Genomic DNA, 25,636 nt, shown 5'->3' with positions numbered 1-25,636 from the left:
CTGTTGCAGTTTCAATTCTGAGAAAGAAATGTTATAATAGTTTGAGTTAGGGTTCTTCTGTTCTCATGCTGGAGTTTATGAACAACTTATTATCATCTGATCAAAGGCCAAAGATATTTAAATGTGTAACCAATGTTTTTATTGGACTTTTGATCTGCGAAAAATCGGTAATAAAATGAATTAACAATTAAATTGAGTAAACAAGTAGTTTACTTCTTAAAAGAGAGTGAAATGTATTGTTTTAAAGTCTTACATTAGTGACCGGGTGGAAGGGTGACACACTGTGGGAAGGGGGAAACAAAGAGTGAGACGCAAACTGGGTGACCGTGAAGAATTATGGGGAAACAAATGACAGTTTCTAAGATATTGTTTGGTGGGAATTTAAAAGCTGTACTAATTGATTTTTGGCTCCTTCCCGCTGCAGCCCAAAGCCACGCGGATAAGAACAAAAACAATGAGCTGAAAGACGCTAAAACACTTAAAAAACACGTAAAGCCGAAGGGAAATACAGTCAGGGCTAATTCTCTGTGGCTTCACTTTTAAACACAGTAAATTGATTTTTGTTAACATGAATATATTGATTGGTGCACTTTTAAATAATCCGAAACATTCTTGCTTTGTTCTTTTTGTTTTATTTCTTGGTTTTGTTTCTTTATTGTAAATTGTCGACAATGTTTTAAATAATGTGTATGGATACGGGGCTTGCCACATTTTGCTGCTCGCATATAAGATACATTAAAAATAATTTAAAAAATATATATTTTGTCAAACGCAAATAATGCAAAGCAGACAATGTTTGAATTTCTTCCGTGGGAAGATGGTTATTTCCAGTCATTCCGAGTTATTTATACTGGTGGGCAGAAATACAAAATTGAGCTCTGTGGTGGAAAAAAAAAAGCTGCAGAGCAGAGTTTGAGAAATGATGAAGCAGCGAGGAGAATTTCATTTACGATGACCATGTTAGGAAACAACCTCGGAGCCGTGTTTCCTCTTCAGCCACAGGAACCGAACGTAACCCTGCGCTGATTCACGAGTCTTTCCCATTTAAAATAAACATTACATCACTCTTACGATTTAGTTGCAAAAACTTTATTGTCCTTATGATGTTTTTCTTTGACACGTTCACCCTTAGTTATAGAAAAGTGGGGGTCTTGCAGATCCAGGACCCACTCCTTTGATATCACACCGAGACTGGTGCCATGAGAGCGGCTTCATCTACACGCGTGGACTGTGATCACATGACTGTTTGCAGCTTGGATATAGAAGTGCGGTCCTCTTGACCGTAACGTTTCAGGTCAAGAGAATAGGGAGCCAGCCACCGATATATAACACTACAGATGGATATGGTCCGGCTTTGTGTGTATGCAATGATCCGCCATCAAGTATTCTACAGGAGGGTGCAGGCCGACCTAGACTAACATGCTTACTCTACAAACGCCTCGTGCTCCGCAAAGTGTGTCGTCTAGGAAACAGAGAATAGGGGCATTAAATGTTGATATCGTCCCTTTCAGTTTTGTTATGCGTGTGCAAGTGTGTAAAACTTGTCCATCATTTTTCATTCACATTCTAGTAAACAACGCAGCATTTTGCAACAAATTAAACAACAGAGAACATCAACGACCGGTGGAGATAGACATTAAAGTTATACAAAACCAAAACAACGAAAAGCTTCACAAAAACGAGGAGAAGAAAGGGCTCGAAATTAATATGAGGATGAACAAAACGCCAGCTAATGGCCTGAATGTCACGTTTAGGGGTTCAAAGTATAGGTGTGTTTTTCTCACAAAAGAAATGGCAACATTTTAATTAAAAAAAAACAAAAAAAACAATTAAACACAATGAAATGTCTGGATTTTAATGCAACAGGCGAGTGCAAACACAGTTTTTGTGTGAACTGCATACGAGCCTCCTCCTGCAGGAGACCCAGCTTCGGCATCTATATTGCTTGGTTGTACTTGTTGGTTTCGAGTTGCAATACGCTAATACTGACATGCTAAGATGGAGCTGCAGAAGGAGAGGGTGGCGTGGCGTGGCGTGGCGTGTGTGTGTGTGTGTGTGTGTGTGTGAGAGAGTTTGGAGAACCAGTTAAAGGTTCAAAGTTCATGTTTCATTCCAGTATAGATGACGATTTAATTGTCCCATATTGTTTCCCTTCCACGTTCATCGTGCTACATTCTGTGTGGAGAAGTATTTTTGTTGTTGTTGTCGTCAGTCCTTTTCCGTTTATTTCGGACAGTATTTGTTCCAGTATCGTGCGACCGCTTCTGTGTTCACATTCAGCAGATGTTGTTTGAAAATCATGAGAGGGAAACATCAACGGAGGTCAAAAGCTGCATGCGAAGTTGAGGAGGGAAGTTTTAGTTCACTAAAAGGTAAGGTAGTCTGGTGTGGCTGACTTTTAAATAGTGTACGAACACTCGTTCATGAATACAAGTTTAAAAGAGAGAAGAAGGATAGTACATTAGTAATACATCAGATTGCCCATCACAGTAGCCCCTGACTGTTTAGCTGGTAATAGAGAGAGAGGAGAAGGAAAAGAGCAGCAGTATTCTTCTAGAGATTAGTGGTCACAATACACAGATCTCATTAGTTTAAGACCTACATGTAATAAATAATTTACGTAGCAGAGGGATAATAACACCCACAACAAGTAAGGTCACATACAAAACAAACAAACAAACAACTCCTGTGAGATAAAAGTGCACAGACGAAGAAGAAGAAGAAGAAGAAGAAGAAGAAGAAGAAGAAGAAGAAGAAGAAGAAGAAGAAGAAGAGCTGAGTCTGGACGGAGGAGTCTGTGTGTTTTGGTGTTTGTTTGTTTCGAGTGCGTTACACAATGAGTGGTCCTCGGCGGGGATGTTTAGGACTCTGGCCGTCCCTGTTCTCAGGCCCCAGCTCCTCCAGGTTGATGTTGCTGGTGGAGGTGTGGTGAAGGAGGGGCTCCACAACAGGCCTGTAGCCTCCGAGGTACATCAGGCCTGAAGGAGAGAAGAAGACGGAGAGAGAGAGAGAGAGAGAGAGAGAGAGAGAGAAAGAGAAAGAGGGTTATGTTGCGAAACCTCAAACCTCTTGAGGACACAGTTGTATTTCCCCGGTGTAAATTAATATCCTAACGTACTGAATCACACTAATGATTTCTTTACTCGTAGGGCAATTTGGAAAAAAGATGAAAGATAAAAAAAAAGATAAATGTGAAGCGATGAGGAGACTGTGATGTTCCTCAAATGAATACATTAAACAAACATAAAAGTCATATTTACTTCATGTTTTCTTCCACCTAACTGGAGAATCAATGACACGAACCGTCTCCATGTGCCAAACTCATCTGTAAATGTTTGCGTGCCAGTGGTGGATGACAACACACATCACTTATATATTTTTGGGCTCAAGTGCTTCTCTTAAAAGTAGAATTAATAAATCAATCCATTGTTTATTGTTGCACTCTCTGCATTAAGTGTTTGGCTATCTGTCAAAATATGTGTCATATGTGTCTCCCGCTTTCTTCTCATCCTGTAAACACTCAAATATTCGACGACATCATCCTGCAGTCTGGTTTGGACTGGAGACCAGCAGCTCGGACACTCTTGACATGATACTCTCCCTTAACTGCACAATACTTGGTTGAATTAGTATTCTGTATTCTGGATCATGGTAAACAGAAATGGTTCATGGCAAACTACAATATAAGGCCCTGATGTCCTATCTGCCATCTAACCATAACTCCATACCTAGTCCTCAATGTGCACTGGGCACGACTCCTCATCTGTCCATCCGAAAGAAGGCGAAAGAAGGAAGAGAGGAGAAGAGAGAAAGGAGGAGAGGGGTGGGGAGGGAAATGTCCCAGGAAGAGACAGCCAAAGATGTGAAGAATGACGAGGGGAAAAGGAGAGAAACAGAGAGATAACAGAACACTTTTACGACACAGAAAGAGAAAACATGTCACACCATCCACCATAAAAGACCAAAGAGGTGACGTTAGGTTCAAGGTGATGATGATAAATCAGGATGTTAGTGGCTGAGAGCTACAAGAAGGATGCAGAGCTAAGCAAGCAAGTTTGTACCCAAACCAACACTTAAGAAAATATAGAAAAATCAGAAACTAGCTCTCATCAAAGGGAACCAGCTGAGTGTCACAAAGCAAGGAGGATGTTTAGGAAAGGACGGGAGGGAAGATGGAAGGGTGTGAGGATGAGTTGCAGATGTTTGGCGAAGCGGCAGACGCGGAGAACATGAACTTCAAACTCTGGGATGGACCAGACTCTTTTTGTCTCACACTCACACAAACAGAAAACACAGCATGCGGAAAGCGCTCGTCAGACACTCAGTAAGGTGCACTCATCACACACACACACACACACGCACACCACACCACAAACACACACACGCACACACACCAGGGCTTCAGCTAAAGGAGGAGAGGAGGGAGAGAGTGCACAGCTAACGGTCACTGAAACAAAGCAATGAAGCACCAGAACAACACCAAAGTGTAGGGATGAAGAGAAGAAGGAAGGCTCCAGATCTTCATGTCGGGCAGAATTGCTACAAAAATCTCCTCTCTGATCACTAACTGCGACTAAATTAAACATCTAATTAGTTGTTCTTGTTTCTGTCTGGCTTTAATGTGCATGCATGTTAGCATAGCAAGCACCCTTTCTCTCATCTTCCTCACATCTCCTCCATCTCTCCTAACTCCCCCCCGCCCCCCCGCCCCCCCACTCCCTCTTTACTCCCCTCACTCTCATGCCCAGTCCTCAGCTCTCATCGGTCCATGTTCGAGAGGTTGCCACTCACCGGCGAATCGGCTGTCGGGAGCCTGCTCATTATCCAACCCCAAAGAGGGCGTGTCACAGAGGGCGACGCCCTGATTGTTATTGGCCAACTCTGGACACCTGCTCCGCCCACCTGCAAGCGAGGGCAAAGGTCAAACAAGAGCAGCCAGGCACAGCAGGGGAGGGAGTGGGACAGGCATGGTGAGGGAGGGAGGGGGCAGGGTGTCAGAGGTGGAGGGGTGAGGTTGGCCATGCTGGAACGGCATTGATAAAATAATAAATGAGAGGATTTTTCTGCATTTTACCACCATGTATCTAACACCAAAATCAACTGATCCACTCTGATGCTCGGTGTCTTGAGAAGACTTTCTGTAAGGTGAAATGTGTGTGTGTGTGTGTGTGTGTCCACGGATTCTTAGACACAAAGACTCCTGGCGTTTTCCATTTGGTCTGAAGATTCATGAATTCTAACAAATATATAATATTCCATACAACAATATGTTGTGTGATCTGATCATTGCTCATTTTGCACAATTTAATTAGACAGGATGACTAAATGCTATAAAACATGCTAAAAATAACGGGAGAGATTTCTGTCATAAATGTATGAGTTAATTTTTTAAAAAGGTGGCATAGCGTACTGATACCCTTTATTTATTATATATAACTTCTAATATAGTATAATATCATATAGTACAATATCATATCATATAAACATACATCATGATGTTTTTATATATATATGAACTACTGTTATTTTTAAATATCATACTCAGATTTACGACATTTAAAAGCCTTGATTGTCCACTTTCTCTGGAAACAAAACTAAATAGATGATCTTATGTTTTTGTATGTGTGAAAATAATCTGCCATGTTGTTTTAATGCCGCTCTGCACTCTTACTCTCTCTCTCTTCGCTCATTACTCAACACAGTGCTCGCTGATACGAAATCACGACACACTGGAGCGAAAGAGCTTCTGAATTTCGGTTCCGTTTCCTCATTAATTAGGTAAGCTGACAAATGAGACAGAAATATTAACATGAACTTTCTGCATGAGCATTTTTCTGCCTTCTCCAGCATGGCCAGGTAACAGATACTGACATGTTTAATTAAGTCCCTCATGCCTGCAGCAAGCCTGCGTGTGCGTGCACGCACATGTGTGTGTGTATGTGTGTGTGTGTTAATGAGGAAGAGGATGACTGGATGATTGGCAGCCCAGCACAGAGACACAGACAGGGCACATACAGAAGCTGTCTGGCAGCGCTGGTGCAGATGCAAACACAACATCCGACAGCGCGTGTGCACATTCACAGTCTGTCAGGCAGCACAGGTCCACTCGTCTCCTAAAGAACTGAACGGTCATTCGGTAACTCCGGATAGATTGTTTCAGTCTGGCCCCAGGTGTCACACACACATACACACACACACACACACATATATACATACACAAGTTTCAAACTGTTGTTTAATGAAGGTGACCTTGTTGTTTTTGCTTCAAGCCTCTCTCGTCGTTGACTCACACTCTCTGTACACCGCAACACTTTCCCTCTTTCTTTCTCTCTCTCTCTCACACTTACACAGACAGACACACACACACTTACACAAACACAAACACACACAGATGAAGCATGAAGACGCTTGCCCTTCATGATGCAGCAGCAAAAGAAAATAAAGATGCTGAGCTTTTTAGCACATAAACACGTAAATGATATAACTCATACGCATAGATTAAATCTACAAGCACAAACACACACACACACACACACACACGTGTAAACACAAATATTCATTCAAAGGTGCAAATCATGCAAATGCAAGCCCGTCACCTGGTGTGCAGCAGAACCTCATCTCAACAACACAGGATGCCTGTACGTTCTCATTTCCTGTTGCGAATGAAAGGGCGCTCCAGTCGATTGGAATATGTTGATATTTGTGGCTAATTACGTGATTACCGGTAATTAAATTCAGCGATAAAGAAACACGGGAAGAATATAAATAAAAGTCACTCAAATAGACTTTTCCCTGTCTGATCCGTCAGCTGTGTAACAGGTCAGGGATGGATCCTCTGAAGGCTGTCGGGTTGATATCAGTTTGGTCTCTTTCATTATGTTTGTTCACATGTGTTGTTATTAGCTGGCTGGTGGAGGTTAAAGTTAGTGAAGCTAGCGGTCAGTAAATACCTCCGAAGTGAAGGCTGGCTTGTTGCCCTTGACTGTTGAACCCACAGTTTGTTGGCTATTTGAGGACAGCGGAAACAAGTTGTGGTACAAAGTTATTCAATCATCACTTGTAAGGTTGATATGGGGAACTTGCAAGCTAGCAGTTTCTTATTTACACATCCAGCAGTTACAAAGAAAGTAAGTCAGATATTCACTCTCTTTTAGTTCTGTTTTTGGTCTCTGTCAACATAACTTTAGCCGCGAAATGCTCCACTATGTTCACCCGCTGGTCTCCAACTGTGTCTGTCTGCTGTTTGGTACTGAGCAGGTTTTGCACCTTGGTTTTTTTTACTGCTTTATTTCTGAAAGCAGCCGTCGTTTGAGCCCCAGAGCTGAGCAATGAGCTGAAACTCATTATAAAGCTGCGTAAAGCAGAGAGGAGATGCAGATTGTCTTTTATCCTTCTTGCTTATTTAATGGATTTGGAGGAACTCTTTAATTGAAACGGGTTTTGTTGTTATGACATATTCGGTCTAGAAATACCGACTTTGGAGGATGCAGACCGTGAATTGGTACACAGTCTGAGACATCAAATGTTACTGTTTATCCTTTAACAAAATAAAAAGACAAGGACTGTTTTCTGTGGTGGGACTTGCTCTGGCAGAATCTTTGGGGTGAGGTATTAGAGGCAACGCAGAACTTCAAAGCAGGAGTATTTTTGGATGAAACAATGATCTTTGATCACAGTGTTAGAATCCGATTCGAGGAGCCAGTTTTTTTGCTACGTCCAGTCCAGTTCTGTGACCACAGAGGAAGACGACAGTGGGACAACCAGTGACAACTGGTTGAGTCATTTCAGTATTTTAATTAGGTCGGTCTTAAGAGCTCAGACTTCACTGTGAAGTAGACGGAAGTTCTGGTGCACGCATACTGTATGATAAGCCATTCACTCCAGTTCAGATAGTGCATGTTGCAATGGTTTCAGCCAGCATCACATGCATTTTGAAAGGGACTGCCCCATCTAGAGGACAATATCTGACAAAGAATCCCTTTACTTGAAAGGGTTGTTGTTACTCAGCCATGATTCGAAAAAGTTTACAGAAAGCAACAATATCGACCCCTCGGTCCATAATGTATAGTTTGTATGAAAAGGTGTATTTCTTTTTCACATGGGCTGAGAGCAACGAAATGCAAAGGGGGGTGGGAGGTCAGGGGTGAAAGGTGAAGGATGGTCACCATAGTTACCTTTCCCATTAGACGGGGAGGAGCAGTCCTCTTCAGTGACATCGTTTCCCTGGAGAAAACAGGAAAGAAGCTGTTGAATACTTAATCAAAGTTAAAGATAAATACATAAAATGTGTGTACTACTCACCTCTGAGTCCTGCTCCTCTACTGCCACTGAGTACTTTGGCTCCTGGGAAAACTCCTGAATGAAAGAAAAGATACAAAAGGGAGACAGTCCAACCTTTTTATAAAACATTTCTGGATCTTAAAGCCAATTTTCTCCTCCATCCCCAGATCCCTCACCCCGTCTTGCTGCGATGGTCCTCGGCTCTCCATGGGGGCATCCTGGATCTCCTCGCCCTCAGCATCTCCCCCCTCGTCCCCCCCAGGCTCGCCGTCAGCCCCGGCCAGGTAGGACCCTGACATGGAGGACATGGTGTCAGTGCTGATGTGGGAGTGCTGCGAGTGGGACGAGGCCATGGACATCACTGACTGGACCAGGCTGCTGCTCACTGGGTCTGACAGACAGACGGAGACACACATCACGGTCGGGCTCCGGGTCGGAGGACTTTTTATTGCTCGGTTGCCGCGGGGGAGATCTCCAACCTTGATAAAAGTAGTCCCTACTCTCACAGAATTACCAACAGCAGAACATGCATTCAGCAGATGATCGCCCTTTCTGAATAGTGGGCAAAGAAGAAATGTTTTTTTATCGTGTCTGTGCACGTAAGTACGGAGCTAGAGTCTAGAGGTTGGTTAGCGTCGCTTAGCATGAACCTACCTCTGAAGCTCATTAACTAACATGCTGAATCTTGTTTGTTTGTTTATTTAGATCCGAGTATCCCATCTTCTTAGTTCCAGACCTTAGTCAGGAGCACGAGGAGCTTTGTAGAAAAGAATAAACATGTTTGAAGTGATCATTTCACCGAGCCTTTCATTCCAGCTGGAACAACAGTCCTCTCTTCCTGTTTTGGGCCAAAAAGCCATCCAGGTTCTGGTGGTTTAAGTTTATGATTTATTTATGTTAAAATGATCTATCCAGCAGAGAGAGTTGTTTTAGCCTCTTCCAGTCGCATCATAAAAAAGGCAAAAAATATTTTTCATAAACTATTTAGATCTGAATTTCAAATTGGTTGTTGTTTATTAAACTATATTTTATGGGTGTTTATTCTTTGTCCAGAAGAGATCTCTCTGATTCAAACCATTTTAGTGAGGACATTTTGTCCGGTTCCCACTGCTTCAAAAGGGCTGTTTGGAGGTTTTGACCTGGTTAGAATTTAGTTTAGGTTAGGTAGAGAAAGACAAACATGTGTGCACCTTCAGGGGAGGTGATGGTGGAGGAGAGCGGGGTCCCCGTGCAGGACGACTGGTCGATTGCTCCAGACGAGGAAAGAGTCAGGTTCTCGCTGTCCGGCGTCACTCCACTCTGTAAAACAACACAGAGTTAAGAGAAGAGCTCACAACACACACACACACACGCACACACACACGATCTTTAGAAGTTTAAATGTATCCGACACTGGGATGAACAATAATGTATTTTCTCTTGTCACACACACACACACACACACACACACACCCACACACCTCCTGCGGGTCCACGGCGAGTTTGTGGCGGCAGGCCTCAGATTCACTGCAAGACTTCTCGTCCTCCTCCTCAGGAAGCACAGAGGAATTCTGGGAGAGTGACCTGAGATGAACAACACAATGGATAAGCTTCAGACCAAAATAACAGTGAGTGGGTTTGATGTAAAAACAAAGAAAAGAACAATTAAAAAACAAACAAATGAACCTAGTAGGATGTGGACACGATCCAAAAATACTAAACAAAAATCTGCTCACAAAAATCTGTATTTGAGTGCGAACATAAGCGCAGATTTGTGTATGGGAACATACTGTCTATACGTTAAATATAAGTTATTTTTTTCTTTATTATATTGAGGAACTATAGCGTATAATCAGTAGCTGTATTACATTTTCTCCCCATTTACTGTTTCTTTTATGCTGAGCATGTTCAACAAGGAGACCTGATAATAGGACTGTAAGGTATTGTGAAAAGTGCTACCTTGCAGCAGTGAGTGAGGACATCAAAAAAAAAGTTAGAAATCTAGTTAAAATCATACGTCAGCAGTTAAATAATCTGGGTAATCTTTTGCTAAGCACAAATAAACACAAAAGTAGCACTACATACATCTTCATTGACACAAATGGGGAGACGACAGTAAATAGATTTTTGAATATATTAATAATAATGTCCCAAAGACATCTGCTATCCCAGACAAACATTAACTGTTACTAACACTCACTTCGAACCACTCTTCTTGAGTTTGAGTCCCTGACTGGAGTTGGAGTGGTCTAGAGGGGAGAGGGAGCGTGCCGGTGCCGGGTGAGGCTCACTGCTGTACGGGGGCAGCACACCGGAGACGTGGCTGGGCCCGGAGTTGAGAGGAGGAGGATTCACCGAGGAGGTGTTGAGGGGGCCGTTCAAGGCCTCCAGGAGAGACACCACCTCGTACCCTGGAGGGATGTGCTCCGACGCCTGCAAACGAGGGGATAAAAACCTGGTAAACTTGACTGCGAATGATCATTATCTCATATTCACTGTTTTTTTCTGGGTCAGCTCTGTCTCACCGAGTGTTCCTCCGAGTCTGAGGTCTGTGAAGTGATGACGGGGTTAAAGCTGGTAGGCGACAGAGGACTGAGCTTCTTCCTCATGGCTCGGATCTGCAGCAGAGCTCTGAACGCTGAAAGAAAAAACAAGATGACAATATACATTGATTTAAACAATTTGTATATCAAAGAATAAAAATCAATGACGGTGGCATTTACACGGATGTATTTTGAGGCAACAATTAATATAAAACAGGCCAATGAGCCCGAATTTGCTGAAAAATAAGAGTGTTGTATAAGTCTAAAAATAAATGGAGTGCAACAGAAAGTGTTTCAATGAACATTGGCTGAGAGAGGCCACTTTTGGAAGTACAAGCATGTATTCATCTCGGGAAGACCATATGTGAGGAAATGTATTAAAAGCCTGATCTTATCAGCTCAACATAAAAAATGGAATGATGCACAAACTAGAGCAGCTGCTACAAGCCACAAAAGTCGAGAACAATAAGCATGAGCCAACTGCAGGACACAGAAGGCGGAAAAGATGTTGTTTGCCTGTGTCGTGGTGCTGAAACCGAGAGCTCTGCTAAGGTGACTTTGTAATGCGTCTTTTCTTGTTGTGTTTTCTTTTTTTTTTAATTTGCTTTTCCCAGATGTTACACTTTAGTTCAGTAGTTTTTCTCTGCTGCAGGGGTCAGCCAGCAGTGATGAATCAGTTGAAGTGGCTATTGTTTACATGTGTGCTTCTGAAGAGGAACGGCTACAAATAGATGTTGCATGAAACCAAACATTCCTTAAATAAAGGAAATACGCAATTTATCGCGTTTAAAAATTGTCCTTTTGGGTATAAAACACATCGTTCTTCATCGTAGGAGGAACTCACTGCAGTCTGCAGATGGGGCAGCAGTTGGCCTGGTAGCGCAGAGTGTCTGCGCAGGCGTTGCAGAGACACAGGTGTCGGCACGGCAGGATGAGTGTGTCGCGAACATCCGACAAACACACCACACACTCAGCACTGTTGTCACTGATCTCATCATCAGCAACCTGGAGATAAAAAAAGGACATTTGAATGTTAGGAGGAGGGATCATTTTTCAGCTACACTGATTTATTTTACCACACTGTCATGACACTTCTGACTCACTCAAAGAGGATCAGAAGAAAAGATATCTACCTTTGATTCTTGGCTGTTGTATTTGTTCTCTATCCCATAAATCTCCTGCAGTAGATAACTCACTCCATCCACCTGGGAAAAGGAACATAGTAAATAATGACTCGTCTTGTGGGTTCAGGGGTGTAATGTTAAAGAAGGGAATAGAACTTTGTGTATCTTTGGCTTTCAAAAACATTAAAACGTGTTTTAGAAAAGGAGGAAGAAAAACAGGTGTATTCACCACTTGTTTCTGCTTCAGAGGCTTCACACAGTAGCTCCCGTCCATGTGCTGCAGAAGAATAAAACAGTTGTTTCTTCCTTTGTCTAATTAATTCAAAAATGTGTTCAGAATGCCCTTCTTTCTTTCTTTTTTTGCATTGTTTATGCTGTGTAGAGGACTTCTGATGTGGTTACATATTCATATTTGAGGTCAAAGTTTTAACTTTGCGATAACATGTTATGTAATGACATGTAATGTAATATTTTTATTTGAGATGAGATATTCGCTGGTTATGGTTATTATGATATCCCTATCCAAAAGGTCCAAAAGGCTAGAAAGTGACAACATTTTTTAGAGGTATTTCAGATGAATGTTGAATGGTTTCTACCTGTGTTGCTGTCACAGTGGTACTAATTGTTTCCCAGTGTGTTATATATAAATATATATATATGTATAAATAAATATCTTCTGATATGTGCAATCATTGTTCTGATGACTACATATATGTAAGGTCAAGAGAGCATCAAGGCTCTTATTACGATGTATTTCATCAACACACAGCAGTATTTGTCTTTACACTATTATCAGTTATATAAAACCCAAAGTTTTAAAATGTACAATTATAGCAACACAAGAGAAAAGCAGAAAATACCCACAATTTAGAAGATGCAAGTGTTTGGTGAATCGTTTAAGACACTTTTTTTTGCTGAAATGCCAATTATCAAAATAGCTACTGAAAGATAAATCGTTTTGGCGATATCTGCAGAACAACAAATTCCTGCAACAAAGAGTGTTTTTCTCACCTTTTCAAAAGTAGCCAGCAGTATGTGAGAGTGGCCCAAATGTTCTGTAAAGATAAAAACACGGCGGACGCGTCGTCGCTTAAAGTTCTGCAGCTCTACTTTCACATCGGACCATCGGTGCGATAAACACGGCAAACTCACCTTCCCCCTCGTCGACGACCGCCTGGACCACCATCGGGAAAACCTCTTTGTCCATGTCAAACAGCAGCTGCGGAGAGAAAAGCAGATTTTCTATCTGCCCTGATTTCCCAGCACAGCTCGGCCTCCTGCATGTTTTTTTTCAGTATTCAGCCGACCGGCATCGAGCCGCTCACCTCCTCGTCGGCCCACTCGCTCAGGTTGACGGTGTGTGAAGGCAGACAGAAATGCTGGCCCACTCCCCTCTTGAAGTGCACCGTCTCCGACTGCAGGGAGCCGTCCTGGGGCAGGTAACTGCAGGAGACGCACAGACGCGGTCAATCGACGTGCAAAATATACATAACGGCAAATCAGTCACCTTATCGGTGTCAGGAAGTCGCTGCTGCAGTTTGACATGTGGATGATTCACTTGTTGGTTACAAATGCAACACATAGCAGGCTGTAATTTCTGTTTGAATGTGGTAGTTACAAGTGTTGAATACATTTTCTTTACGTATTTAAAGATGTTATGTGAAGCGGAGGATAGTCATCGTCTGCTTGCATGTCTGAACAGAAATAGAATCACAGACAGATCTTTATGCAACAAATGCTGATATATAAAGTAAGATATGCATAACTTATGAGTGTTTCTTTTCTATAGTAGCCTGTATTTCTATGTTCAGATGTCCCTCTTATGACGTTTACTACCAATGCAAGGATTCCATATGATACCGAATCTGATACCTCAGCTTTGGGTTTCTGCTGATACCGATTCGGGGTACAAATGTCTGGAAAGCTCAATTCTGTCTAACTCCACCCCCCAGATTTGTTCTCTTTTTCAAACCTGTAGTCTTCAACCCCAAGCGCCACTGAAGCAATTGATCCCGCTTTTGGGGAATCAGTGTCGGAGTAAGTACCGTTCAGGGTAGTGCTTAAGGGTGTCGACAAACTGTTTGAAGACATTACGCCAAAATAAACAACACATTTTCAACATTTGAGTCAAAGTAATTGGTCCTTTTCTAGATTGATTGCAGATTCTTCATTACAGACAATTTAATGTTTAGCAATGCAGCTGCAATTTGAAGACAACCGAGTCAACGCAGACAAATTCTACTCGTCGAATTTAGATTAAAAAGAATTCAAAATATAGACGTCGAAACAAAAAGATTGGATTTGACACACATCCAGTGTTATCTGTTCACCGTGTTTCCACTTACACTGGCACTCCATTATGAAACTCCTCTATGGCCTGGTAGTAGATGGTTATGGCCACCTGAGTGTCGGCGTCGAAGGTGAACTCTACGTTGTAGGAGGCCCTGTTCTTCGCAGCCTCCTCGTCACCCGGCAGCTTCAGGTCCTCGCTGCACCTACGAGTCGAGAACAGAAACCAGAGCAGGATCAAAAATCTATTTTCCTTCTGAGTAAATGGGTTTGGTTCATGGGGAGTGTGTGCATTTATAAAACAGGCGTGAAATTTAGGTCTCAATAAGTATACAGAAATGATCTGCAAGAGGTGGATTTATTTATTGTTCGAAGTCTTCCCTAACATGCATTATTTAAATCACTTTTCATAATTGTATTGTTTGTTATAGCATTAATGTGTTTGTGCTGTTTTCAGGGATAAGGGACATTCTGTGCTTTCATTTTTGCCTTGAATCTTGTAATGGGATGTCATGTTGCGGCGCTTAATTGTGTTTGTTTTTTTTCATGGGTTTGCCAAACGAAAGTAAATATAAATTACAAGCAAACACATGAATGACATGACACCATCCATTAAATTAGCTGTTGAGGCTTGTCGTCTAAAAATAGCTCAGTGCACATGAAATGCAACGGTGATGCGATGAGGGGCGGTTACGTGTATGTTTCGGTGGATAGAGGCGCGTACCGTACGAGCCGCAGTGTGTCCTTACGGATGTTTATAAGGCTTCGTAACGTCTTAACTGGTTCCTGAGGTGGAGGTGCTGCGTACGGGAACTGAAAACAAAAATAAAATTAATTACACATGTAAAACACATGTTATGAGACCGAAGAGTAGTGGCATTCATCTTCCCTCAAACCGCCCCGACATTCTTCCCTTAACCACAGGGAATTCAGGGTTACACAATGACACCGGCTGCAACCTTAACACAAGTGTTTTTCGGTTGGTCAGCACCAGAGAGATCCGTGCTGATAAGTGCTGAGCCAGAGCAAAAATTCTGCCCAGATTGTGTCTTTCCAAAGACGAGGCCCGACACCTCAGACAGTGTTTAGGCACATTTCTGCACACGCAGGCAAAACAGTTCAGGGTCAAGCAGTCTTTATTTTAAAGACCAGATGAAGTGAAGATTACCGTATCAGATAACAAATAAGGAAGTGAAAATACCCTCTTTTCACTATTTTCCTCTCGTGACCCATCTAATCTTTAGTGATTAAAAAAAACAATAATAAAAACCCTGGTGTTACGTCGCACCCGTACCCTTCAAGTTTGACCCAATATGTGGTTCATTTTTCAGCACGGCGTTTGAAGCCGGAAGTTGCTGAATGAGCGTAAGAGGAGAGCTGAGGTGGTTTGAGGATCACTGGGGGAGAAACATGCAGGATGTGGTCAGATACCTCCCCAGTACAAGGCCTCATCTGTCCATGTGTGTGTGTGTGTGTGTGTGTGTGTGAATGTAAGCGTGTGCTTGTGTGGCTGTGAATGGCACCATATTCAGTACTATTACACATCTGGGCTCAGCGGGAGTCACGCCTGTAAACTACACAAACAAAACACACATGGAGTAAGATGCTGAAAAGGACCATTCATTAGGGAACTCACAGGAAACACTGTGGGTCCTCAGAACGTATATTAAGAATCATGAGATCAACGGTTCTTCACACATGCTTAGACTTAAAGCTTACACTGTTTTCCTTTTCAAATCCAGGTGAGTGGTTTTCCCAGTACATTTACTTAATTGCCAAATACAAAATATATATATAATACAACATATACTGTACAACAGGCTAATCTTAAACAGCACAAATTGAGTTTGATGCTGCCATTAATTAGATCAATTCTATTGTTTTCCCCACAATGTATTAATGTTGGATACAAACGTTGACATAAGAGAGTGACGGTTAAGTTATATTTGCCCAGTATTACGTGAACATTTCACTCTTTGTGTGGCTTACTTGGAGCTAAATTAATTGTAAAAGTAGGAGTCTTTTTGTGGCAGTAAAGGACGTGATGTATCTCATGCCTGGGTATATTTCTGTCTTCCCATTGGCTCGCACACCTGGAGTCTCCAGATGCGAGTTGGTTATTGCAATTCATCCTTAAAAAGGAAGTAATCCATCCATTCCACTAAAACCCCAACCTCATCATGCTGCTATGCAAAGTCAGCAGGTTTCGTTCTCTGGGGACCATGAACGTAGGCGCAAAATTCCACAACAATCCAACCAATAATAGCTGTTTGGATATTTCAGTCCGGACCACAGTGGTGGATGGAAAAAAAAAAATTTAGTAAATCTATGTGCTTGATGCAGGAGTTTCTGAAAACCCCTAAATATAGCCCGGGCCATTATCATATTTGTAGAGCGGTGCAGGAGACCGAGAACACAAAAACTGCAGCCGGTTTTATGATTCCACAGCACCATTTGCTTAGAAACCACCAAACATTATATAACGCTGGTAGAGCTCCAGACACAGACACACACACAGACACACACACACACACACACAAATCACCAGTTGGATCCTGTGCCCACAGGAAGATTATAAACACCCACATAATCGGGAGAAAAACTGCACTCCTAATTTTAGCCCCGGTCGAGACTGAGACAGCAGCGCGACTAAGATGAGCACACACGGTGAGGGAGCAGAGCCTGTTCATATCAAAAACTTTAACTCCTTCCAAGCCTTTCCGTCTGTGACAAATCATCTCTTTCCTCTCCGGACTTCAGCTTTTTTTTTGATCCACAGCTTTCATTAGTGACCTTCAGGTTCACGATTAGGTTGAACGAGCCCTCCGGAGGAACCGCCGCTTATCAGCCTCTCTGAATTTCAAAATCGGTGACAGTCTGAAAGCCTGTTAAATGGCACTGCAGGAGTCACAGCTGCTGCAATGCATCAACGATTGTTAAGTGTCAAAGAGAGAGCTTCAGCTTTTGGTGAATTAACCAATGACTCAATTGACGAAAAAAAAAGGTGCTGTATTATTCTTTTCAAATGTGAGAATTTGCGTTTTTTCTCAGATTTTTATAATTGCTAATTAAATATCTTCGGTGCTCGGACTGCTTGTCAAACAAAAAACAGCTAATTCTGAAGCCATCAACATGCCCTCTATGATTGTGTCACTGTTTTCTGACACAATATCCCATATAAATGGTGGCTGATTGATCAATAATGAAAAATACTTAATTTGCAGGCCGAGAACCTCTCTTTATTTTCACCCTCTTTATACTTTTATAATCTTCATGTGCGTGAAATATTCTTTAAAATGCTCAGATGGTGTGATGGGAGCTCCAGAGCGTCCGCTGGGTCCAACTATTTAACCATTAACCCCGCTCTTAGTGAGTGAGAACACCTACCGCCACAGGTCGGGTCCCCAGGAAGTTAAGGTCGGTGTTTTCCCCAAACAGGTAACCCTCCGGATGGGTGGAGTCGAACTTCTCTCCTCCCATGATGAAATGGCTGGCGAAGTAACTGCCTGCACGCAGAGAAAAGACTCACATTTAAACACACGTAAAACACAAAGAAAACATCACATCTCCTGAAAAATATATTAATAATAGTCAATCATAGCTGTGCTATGTAGCTGTGAATAATGCGGTGCTTTAAATGTGTGTGCACTCAGTTGCCATGTCTATATTGTGTGTGAAATACTCATTTATAGATTCTTTAAAAAAGTTCATGATCTGCGTTTTGAGAAAAATAAATAGTTAGGAAACGTGAAAGTTGTGCTTTGCAAGAAGCATTGTTGTTAACTTAATATCATGAGCCATGAAAGACGTATTTTCTTCTTTGAACAAATCATATTTCTGCCTCGAAAAATGGTGAAAGCAAGGCACTCACATTTGAATCTAGTAAATATTTACAGTATTTTTTTGCTATTCAAATAGTGAAGCAAAAACGCGAATGGCACAGTCTTATTATCAGGCTCCATTTTCATGGGAAAGTTGAATAAATAGATGCTGTTGTTATAAGAAAATACAATTTTAGGGTCCGATAACAGAAAAGAAAATAGTTTTTTTGCCACCATTCTAGTTTCGGTTGCAAATTCTACCCACGTAACCAAAATTAGTAATATTTCCCCGTAAATATTTGAACCCTTTGGCTGGCACCGTTATCCACAAATCCTCTAGTGCAAGTGGCAGGTAAAACTACAAATTACTTTTGTGATTTCAAGAAGACAACCAACCCTGAAAAAAGGTTTCTGTGGGTGCAAACTGAAGTTAGGGAGTTATTAGGTGTTCAGCAGCTTGTCCACCTGTTTACCAAGACTGTGCATCAGTGGCCACAAAACTAAATAGACGTTCTGCCATCTAATCACAAGGTTTGCTCATATCATAAGACTGTAATGGTGGTTTGGAGTCTTTAAATACATGCTGGACAGGCAAGTTGTGTATCTGCTGGAAGGACGGCTGGCATCAGGATGAAATGTTCTGATGCTGTGAAATTAAAGCCAGTCACCCAAATAGATCACAAACTAAAAAAAGCCCAGACGATGACTCTGTCTGTCACTCTCTCTCTTTATCCCCTTATTATTATTTACAGCAGGTGGGGAGAGGCTGTGGCGTTGTCACCAGATCCCAGAAACAGGAACTGGGGCTGACAGATCGGTTTCACCAGCAGCCATCGCCACCTCTTTTCTTCCCTTCCCACCACCACCAGGCTGCCACCGGGACCAGTATGTCACAGATTCACACAGCATGTGACAAATTCATCTAAATTATGTTCAGAGGGGCGCTAATGGAAATCACAACTCAACAGTTTTTCCTTCCCTTCCATCCTTTCTCCAGCATATAATATCACCATCGATCTAATATATTATCATGGTATCAGAAAATAGCCTAATAAAACTCTACTTTGGTTCCAGGCCTCATTTTGTAAGAGATTTTCATTTACTTTATGTCTTTGCTTACGATAGAAATGAAGAGTAATAGCATTATTTCTTCACGATACGATTTTGTGACGGCGATATTGGATTACAAAGCCTGGTGGAGAGCTAAACACGGTGATGCTATCAGAAAATGTCACAGAGGGGAAATATTACAACAAGTCAGCGTGGAGGTCCAAAGGACAGTTTTATGAGTCGGGTCAGCCGAGTACGGTAAGCTTCGGTTGATACATGTGCCAATACCTGAAGTTTAGTATCAACATGAACCTTTGAGGCATTTCTAAAAATACGCATTCTTTCCGCTTTGGACTGTTGTTCGGACAAAACAAACATTTTGGTGACGTAACACTGTGTTCTGGGAAGTTATAGTGGGCATTTGTCACTGTTTTCTAAAGTTTTATTGACAAACAATTATTCTATTAACCAAGAAAATAACTGAAATGATGAATCGATAATGATGCCATTTGATATATGTGGTAAAGAGACGTATTACAATTGTGTATACTTTGTACTGAATTAGCTATTATTATTTTTAGTAATTTAATCTTTTAGTCACTAAGCACAGAATCATTTTTTAAATTAATTTACAAAACACTAATGACAAATATTCTCTAATTATATCTTCTAAAATGTGAATATGTTCTGCTTTTCTCTGTTCATTATCATAATAAAGTCAACATTTTGGCCGTTGGGCCAGCTCAGCTCTTTGAAGACGTCAACATCGGCTCTGGGAAATGTCAAAACATTTTCACTAATTTCACATCTTATTTGATAAATAAATACACAAACTAAAAGGAAAATGTTGGTTGCGGTCCTATTTTCAACAACAACCAAAAAAACAAATTTACACTAGATATTTTTCCACCGCTAACGATCATGTTGGTCTTATCATTTTTATCCCCTTAGGCTCCATCATTACTTATTTATTTCACAGCGGCTGAGGCAGCAAGAGATGCCATCCACACAAGCTCCCTGCGAGATGCTCACAGATGCAACAAGATGAGAGCCGATCCCAGTTATATATCTGACACTGCAAATAGATGTAAATTAAAGACTTTCTTGTACAAGGGGTATTCACATAAATACATTCATAAATTAGATATGTCCCTGTGTTGTTGTCAATTTCTCTCCATTGACAATTCAACAATGCTGCAGTGCCAGCAGTACATTATAATACATGATCCAATGTAATTCATATAGCTAGATGAAGTAAAGGCAATGTACAATTTAAAGCTGTTAAGGGGAAAGATGAGACGAAAGGCAGCACAGGAGAAATCAGGCACTGTGCTCTCCACAGGTAGCTCCCCCAGGTTAGAGGCTCAAATGCCCCGAAGGCCTGTAGCTACAAGGTAAGGAGGTGATGATGGTTTTCATGGTGATGTCTACTTCTCGCAAGCATTTTAAAAGCACAGAATAAAATCGTCTGCATTGAGGGTTGAACGCATTTATCAGTCAGCCTGACCTTACCAGATTTCGGGGGATAACGGTACACCGAGCTGGACGGGATGTCCACTTCTTCCACGCCTATGTTTTGTCTGCTTGTTAAAGCTCCCATTTCCAGTCACATATAAAGTCCCCGCGGATTAACGGGCATAACACGTCAGGGTCGCTTTGTTCGCTGTGAGTCTTTTAGTCTCTTTTATTCCCTCGGATCTAATCCAGTTCCCGCTGCCCTGTCCATTTTTCTGTCGGGTCCAAGCCCCGCCGTGAATGTGACCGTCCCGGGTGGATTAGTGGTTGTTCTCCGGCTGCTTATCCAACCTCTCCCACCACCCCCCCTCCGTCCACCCCCACCCTCCACTGGTCAACGGCTCGTTTGTGAGGCAGAAAAAAGCAGCCGTTGTAGTCCCTTTAACGGAGGAGAAGGCGCTCTCATGGTGGGCGACAGTCGCACAATCTGAGCGAGGAAAAAAAAAAAAAAAAAAGAAGAAGAAGAAGAAGAAGGAAAAAAAAAAAGAAAAAAAAGAGTGTGTGTGTGGCTCAAAACGGCCGTGTACCCGTCGACATCGCCCGGCCCGCTGGATGATCACACATCCCCGGCGTTGCTCTGGTTGTTGGAGCCTGTCAAAGAGGTCTGAGGCTCCCCATGACGTCAGACAGGCACAAATCCGGACCGTTTTTTTTTTTTTTGCGCAGTCCTCCGCTCCCTCTCCCTCTTTCTTTCTTTCTCTCCCTCTCCCTCTCTCTCCCTCTCTCTCTTTCCCAAGCAGCAGTTAGTGCTACGCCAAACGTGCGAATGGCGCTGACTGCAGTGCAGAGAAGGACGGCGATGTTGAATACTCGGAGCAACGGAAAAAAAAACTACATTACCCAACGGAAATCTTTTGCCCGCAACAACAGGAAATACTTTCCCTATGATATAAAAAGCAAGAGTTGTACAACTACTCGGGATTCACAGCAACAACCCCAGTCGTTAATATACTAGAAAAACAACCGTTAACCGGGATGTTTTTTTTTTAAGGAACTCAAGGGAACATGGACAGAACAACTGCCCCATTCCAACGTAGCCGTAAAAAGCGACTCCTCGCCGGAAGGGGGCAGTGTGACGGTTAAAGTGGCCGTTGAGTAGCCAATCAGAGGAGGCCAACAAGGACGCAAAGAAAGGGGGAAGGAAGCTTTATTGCCGCCATTTCGCGTGAGACGACTGTAGAGACGACGACCGGAGCAAAACAATAGAATCCGCCAGAATAAACCAATTCGAGATTTTAAATTAACTAGCGGTGACCGTTCAACCCAAAGGTCGGGCTCAACGGGTTTTGACTTCTGCTGTGAGCATGAGCTACGGAAGGGCGCCGCCAGACGTGGAGGGGATGACCTCCCTGAAAGTGGACAACCTGACTTACCGAACTTCTCCGGAGACTCTGCGCCGAGTTTTCGAGAAGTACGGCCGCGTTGGAGACGTGTACATCCCCCGCGACAGGTACACCAAGGAGAGCCGCGGGTTCGCCTTCGTGCGGTTCCACGACAAGCGCGACGCCGAGGACGCCATGGACGCGATGGACGGCGCGCTGCTCGACGGCCGGGAGCTCCGGGTGCAGATGGCCCGCTACGGGAGACCCCCGGACTCCATGTACAGCCGTAAAGGCGCTCCGCCGCGCAGGTCCGGAGGAGGTTATGGCGGACGCAGAAGCAGGAGGTAAATGCCGGTGTTTTACTTAAAAAGAAGACTAGCTACATGCTAAACGATACAAGTAATTCCCTGCTTGATTTTACTGTAGCATTATCGTGTGCGTGCGTGCGTGCGTGCGTGCGTGTGTGTGCGTGTATAGATAGCACCTTGTGTTGCACTACTGTGTTGATATAATACACAAGGGTTGCAAATATGATTGTAGCAATCTACAGATTTTTTTATTATCAATTAATACGGTATTCAGATTGTCAGCAAGCAAGGTTTATCAATGCAGTAGTCTTTACCTTGGCATTACAGCTACCTCTGTCTGATAAGCTTCATTAAGGGACTGTTCATTAACAGAATTTATTATATACTTTTTGATTACATTTGCCAGTTTCCATCTTTTTATTTAGGTTTGCTCTTGTTGTTTAGTTCAAGTGCTTCTCTCCATCCACAGCCGTTCAGGCAGCCCTCGTCGCCGCAGACGGAGTCGCAGCCGCTCCAGGAGCAGAAGCCGCTCCAGGAGCCGCCACCACTACAGCCGCTCCAGGTCTCACTCCGATTCCAGGTCACGGTCTAAATCCAAGTCCAAATCCAAGTCCAGGACCCCCAGACGGAGCAAGACAAAGTCTCCCTCCAGGTCTCGGTCCTCCAAGTCCAAGTCAAGAAGTCGAACCCCACCTTCCAACAGAGGGTCGAAATCCAGGTCTCGCTCCAAATCCAAGAGTAGGCCTAAATCTCCAGAAGACAACGGAGCAGAGGCTTAATCCAGACCTGCACACAACATGACGGTATTCAGGGAAATGGGGGGGATTTTATTATTGGCTTCAAATATTATATCTAAGATGGCTTTCTGTCATCACTTGGGTTGGTATTCTACAGACTTGGTGCTACGTTACTCATTTGCACACAAGCAACAAAGTCTGCAGAATCCTGAATATTTTTAGACGTAAAAAAACAAAACAAAGTTTGCGGCTGACGTCCTTGTTCTGTTTGGGCTTTAGTTTGTTTGTATTTTCAACCAATCTACAGCACACACAGACCGCAGGAGATTTGGGTATCATTTTGATCTGCCGTATCATATATTTCAAACGGGGTGTGTACGGGAGGGACATGGGGTGCTGCACTCAAAACGTTCACCTAAATGTGGAATTCTTTCCTCCAAGCTGCGGAGTCCTGTTTGCAAAGGGAGGAGGAGGAGATGATGTGGGTGTGGCAGTGTGAGAGCAGTTAGTGTGTGACCCGCCCATGTGACCTGCCTGTTGCTGAGAGCGATGGCAGTTGCTAAGGAGCAGGTCACCGAGGCAACGGTGGTTGCTATGGAGCAGGTCGTCAATGGCAGTGGTTCGGGCTGTCAGTTGGTGTATGAGGTGGTGTGGTGAGGTACGTTCGCGGGGATCACAGGCACTGAGCACTGTTCCCCACCTGTGCCTGTGGGTTCCTCCACCTCTCACAAAGGGAACGGACCCCGAGGTTTGTTTTTCAAATTCGCCCGGATGTAAGAGTCTTGGATTTAGTCTTTTGGGGGAGAGGAGAAGGATGGGGGGGGGGGGGTGTAAGGTGTGTAAACAATGTGAAAAAAAAAAATAGAAATGTGAGGTATAATTCATGAAGATGGTGCCCAGATAACAAATATGCAGTTTGATAAATGTTGTTGTGGGGAGGAGAATGTCAGACCAGTACTGTGTTTAAATATCCAGGTCAGCTGCTGGAGTTGAGGAAGCCATTTTGTTTTTTACTCCTTAACTCTGTTGCGTCTTTCTCTCCAGATCTCCGATGATTGAGCCTTTGCTGAGGACATCAGGAAGAGTCTCACATTGAGCAAGTGGACTCCACTATTACCACTGAATGCAGACTGAAAGGTTATTGGAGCTTGGTCTAAAATGTTTTGAATTTGACCTAATTTACATAAACAACATTCTGTAACTTTGATGTACTCATTGTTTGTAAAGTTGAGCCTTTTGAAAGGGATTTGTAAGAACATTTTCTCATTTTAATTATTTTGATTACACTTGTACTTTTTTGGGGGGGAATTAATCTAGATTTTATTTAATGAAATCCCTTGTTTAACACTCTTTCTAGATGCTTATGAAAGAGTTTTATTTGCAGGGTGTCCTGTTGGATGTTCAAAGCCTTTACAGCTATGTTATACCACTCTGGCTTACTGTGAAGGCAAAATATTCAAAGTATCACTGTGCCACTTAATTCGTGATTTGCTAATCCAGCAGCATACATTTTCTTTTCTGATAAATCTATTTTCTGTCTGGTTAAAGTTGCTTTCCTATGACTCTAACCCTCTTTCTTGTGTATCTTTTGTGCACTAGGCGCAGTTGTGTAGCAGTTGAGTAATGCTGGTTAGCTGTTAAGATGCGGTGCAGTGCGGTGGTGACATGGTGTGGCGTGTTGCGGTGCTGAGTGCCCGGCGCTGTTCCGGGGCTCGACCCTCCGCTGCCGTTTGCCGGTTTGTAAGATCACAGATGTGGCAGATCATCCATCCTCTCCTGTCTTGTGACCTTTCCTTCCATCCATGTGCTGTACAGATTATTTCCTCTTTCCTTTTTTCTCTTTATTGTCACTCCCCCCCCCAAATCTCCTCTTGTGGTTTAGCCACTGTTATAACTGGTTCTGCTCTGCTCGCCATTTTCATTTTTTTTTTCTCCATTGGGTCTAGTGTGACTCCTAGTGAAGGGTTTAAAGGGCAGTCTTTTCTGCTTAATGAATATTTTGTGTGTATTTTTTTTCCCCCCCATGTGAACCTCTCAAATGTCTTGTAATTGCTTCAGGTGGATGCTAATAAACATCTTTGTTGTTCATAAATTGTAGATGGGAATTTTGTTCTGTCTTGAGACGATGTGTCTCAACGGTGATATGAATTCTTTAACACACAAGAAGAAACCGGGCCTCATCTTGGGTTTGTGTGGTAATTGTGTATATGCAGTCCATTAAGAAATTTAAATATTTTAGTTTGTAGGCGAGTCAAAAGCATAATGTTTGTAAATCAACATTTATTTTGTTATATTTTCAGAAAAATCAATAGATACAGAAAATAAACGTGAATTGGATCTGTTAACTCCATAAATTACCACCAGTTAGGTGTTAAATCACAACATCTATAGTCAGATTAACCCACTTTGGGGAGAAAACAATTGGCATTGAATTTTTTTAACTTCCAGGACTGATATGAGGATGGACTTAACAGTGAAGTAGGAGCCATCTTGTGTCTAACAGTTGAAGTAACGCATAACTTTTAAAGGAAGAAATGGGATGTGGATCTTAATTGACGCTGATTATGCACAAGAAGAGAATACACCCTTGTTTAATTAAATACACACTAATTGGATACTAAATATTCAGAGCTGGGAAGATGTTTAAACTACTGTGATTTTTATTTTT

At 42.6% G+C, this 25,636-nt stretch overlaps 2 protein-coding genes across 11 annotated transcripts; one reads left to right on the top strand and one right to left on the bottom strand.

Moving 5' to 3' along the window:
- Positions 1-1,839: 1,839 nt before the first annotated feature.
- On the bottom strand, positions 1,840-21,307 carry rnf157 (ring finger protein 157). 5 transcript variants are annotated; one of them, XR_004611584.1, is made up of 20 exons: positions 20,599-20,920; positions 17,603-17,721; positions 14,940-15,028; positions 14,272-14,421; positions 13,252-13,369; positions 13,079-13,145; positions 12,938-12,981; positions 12,156-12,203; positions 11,936-12,007; positions 11,648-11,807; positions 10,785-10,897; positions 10,460-10,692; positions 9,741-9,843; positions 9,471-9,579; positions 8,457-8,671; positions 8,302-8,355; positions 8,175-8,223; positions 4,792-4,902; positions 2,775-2,978; positions 1,840-2,738 (listed from the first exon to the last, which is right to left on the bottom strand). XR_004611584.1 is itself a non-coding variant. In XM_034557930.1 (19 exons), the coding sequence occupies exons 1-19, from the start codon at positions 21,163-21,165 to the stop codon at positions 2,830-2,832; spliced, it is 2,040 nt and encodes a 679-aa protein (XP_034413821.1). In that variant the 5' UTR covers positions 21,166-21,307; the 3' UTR covers positions 1,840-2,829. The 5 variants fall into 5 exon arrangements, 4 of the variants coding, with proteins under 4 accessions (XP_034413821.1, XP_034413822.1, XP_034413820.1 ...); XM_034557930.1 differs by lacking the exon at positions 20,599-20,920 and adding an exon at positions 21,129-21,307 and having other exon boundaries at positions 1,840-2,978; XM_034557931.1 differs by having other exon boundaries at positions 1,840-2,978; positions 8,457-8,572; positions 20,599-20,921.
- A 42-nt stretch (positions 21,308-21,349) lies between these two features.
- srsf2a (serine and arginine rich splicing factor 2a) lies at positions 21,350-25,060 on the top strand. 6 transcript variants are annotated; one of them, XR_004611588.1, is made up of 5 exons: positions 21,350-22,267; positions 22,701-23,034; positions 23,410-23,626; positions 24,013-24,105; positions 24,568-25,060. XR_004611588.1 is itself a non-coding variant. In XM_034557934.1 (3 exons), the coding sequence occupies exons 1-2, from the start codon at positions 21,906-21,908 to the stop codon at positions 23,008-23,010; spliced, it is 672 nt and encodes a 223-aa protein (XP_034413825.1). In that variant the 5' UTR covers positions 21,704-21,905; the 3' UTR covers positions 23,011-23,034; positions 24,013-25,060. The 6 variants fall into 6 exon arrangements, 2 of the variants coding, with proteins under 2 accessions (XP_034413825.1, XP_034413824.1); XR_004611587.1 differs by lacking the exon at positions 23,410-23,626 and having other exon boundaries at positions 21,352-22,267; XR_004611586.1 differs by having other exon boundaries at positions 21,729-22,267; positions 22,701-23,716.
- Positions 25,061-25,636: the final 576 nt, after the last annotated feature.

Source organism: Cyclopterus lumpus, chromosome 19 (assembly GCF_009769545.1).
Source record: "Cyclopterus lumpus isolate fCycLum1 chromosome 19, fCycLum1.pri, whole genome shotgun sequence".
Lineage (NCBI taxonomy): Eukaryota > Metazoa > Chordata > Actinopteri > Perciformes > Cyclopteridae > Cyclopterus > Cyclopterus lumpus.
Note: the sequence above shows the minus strand (reverse complement) of the source record. Positions and strands in the feature narration are given on the sequence as shown.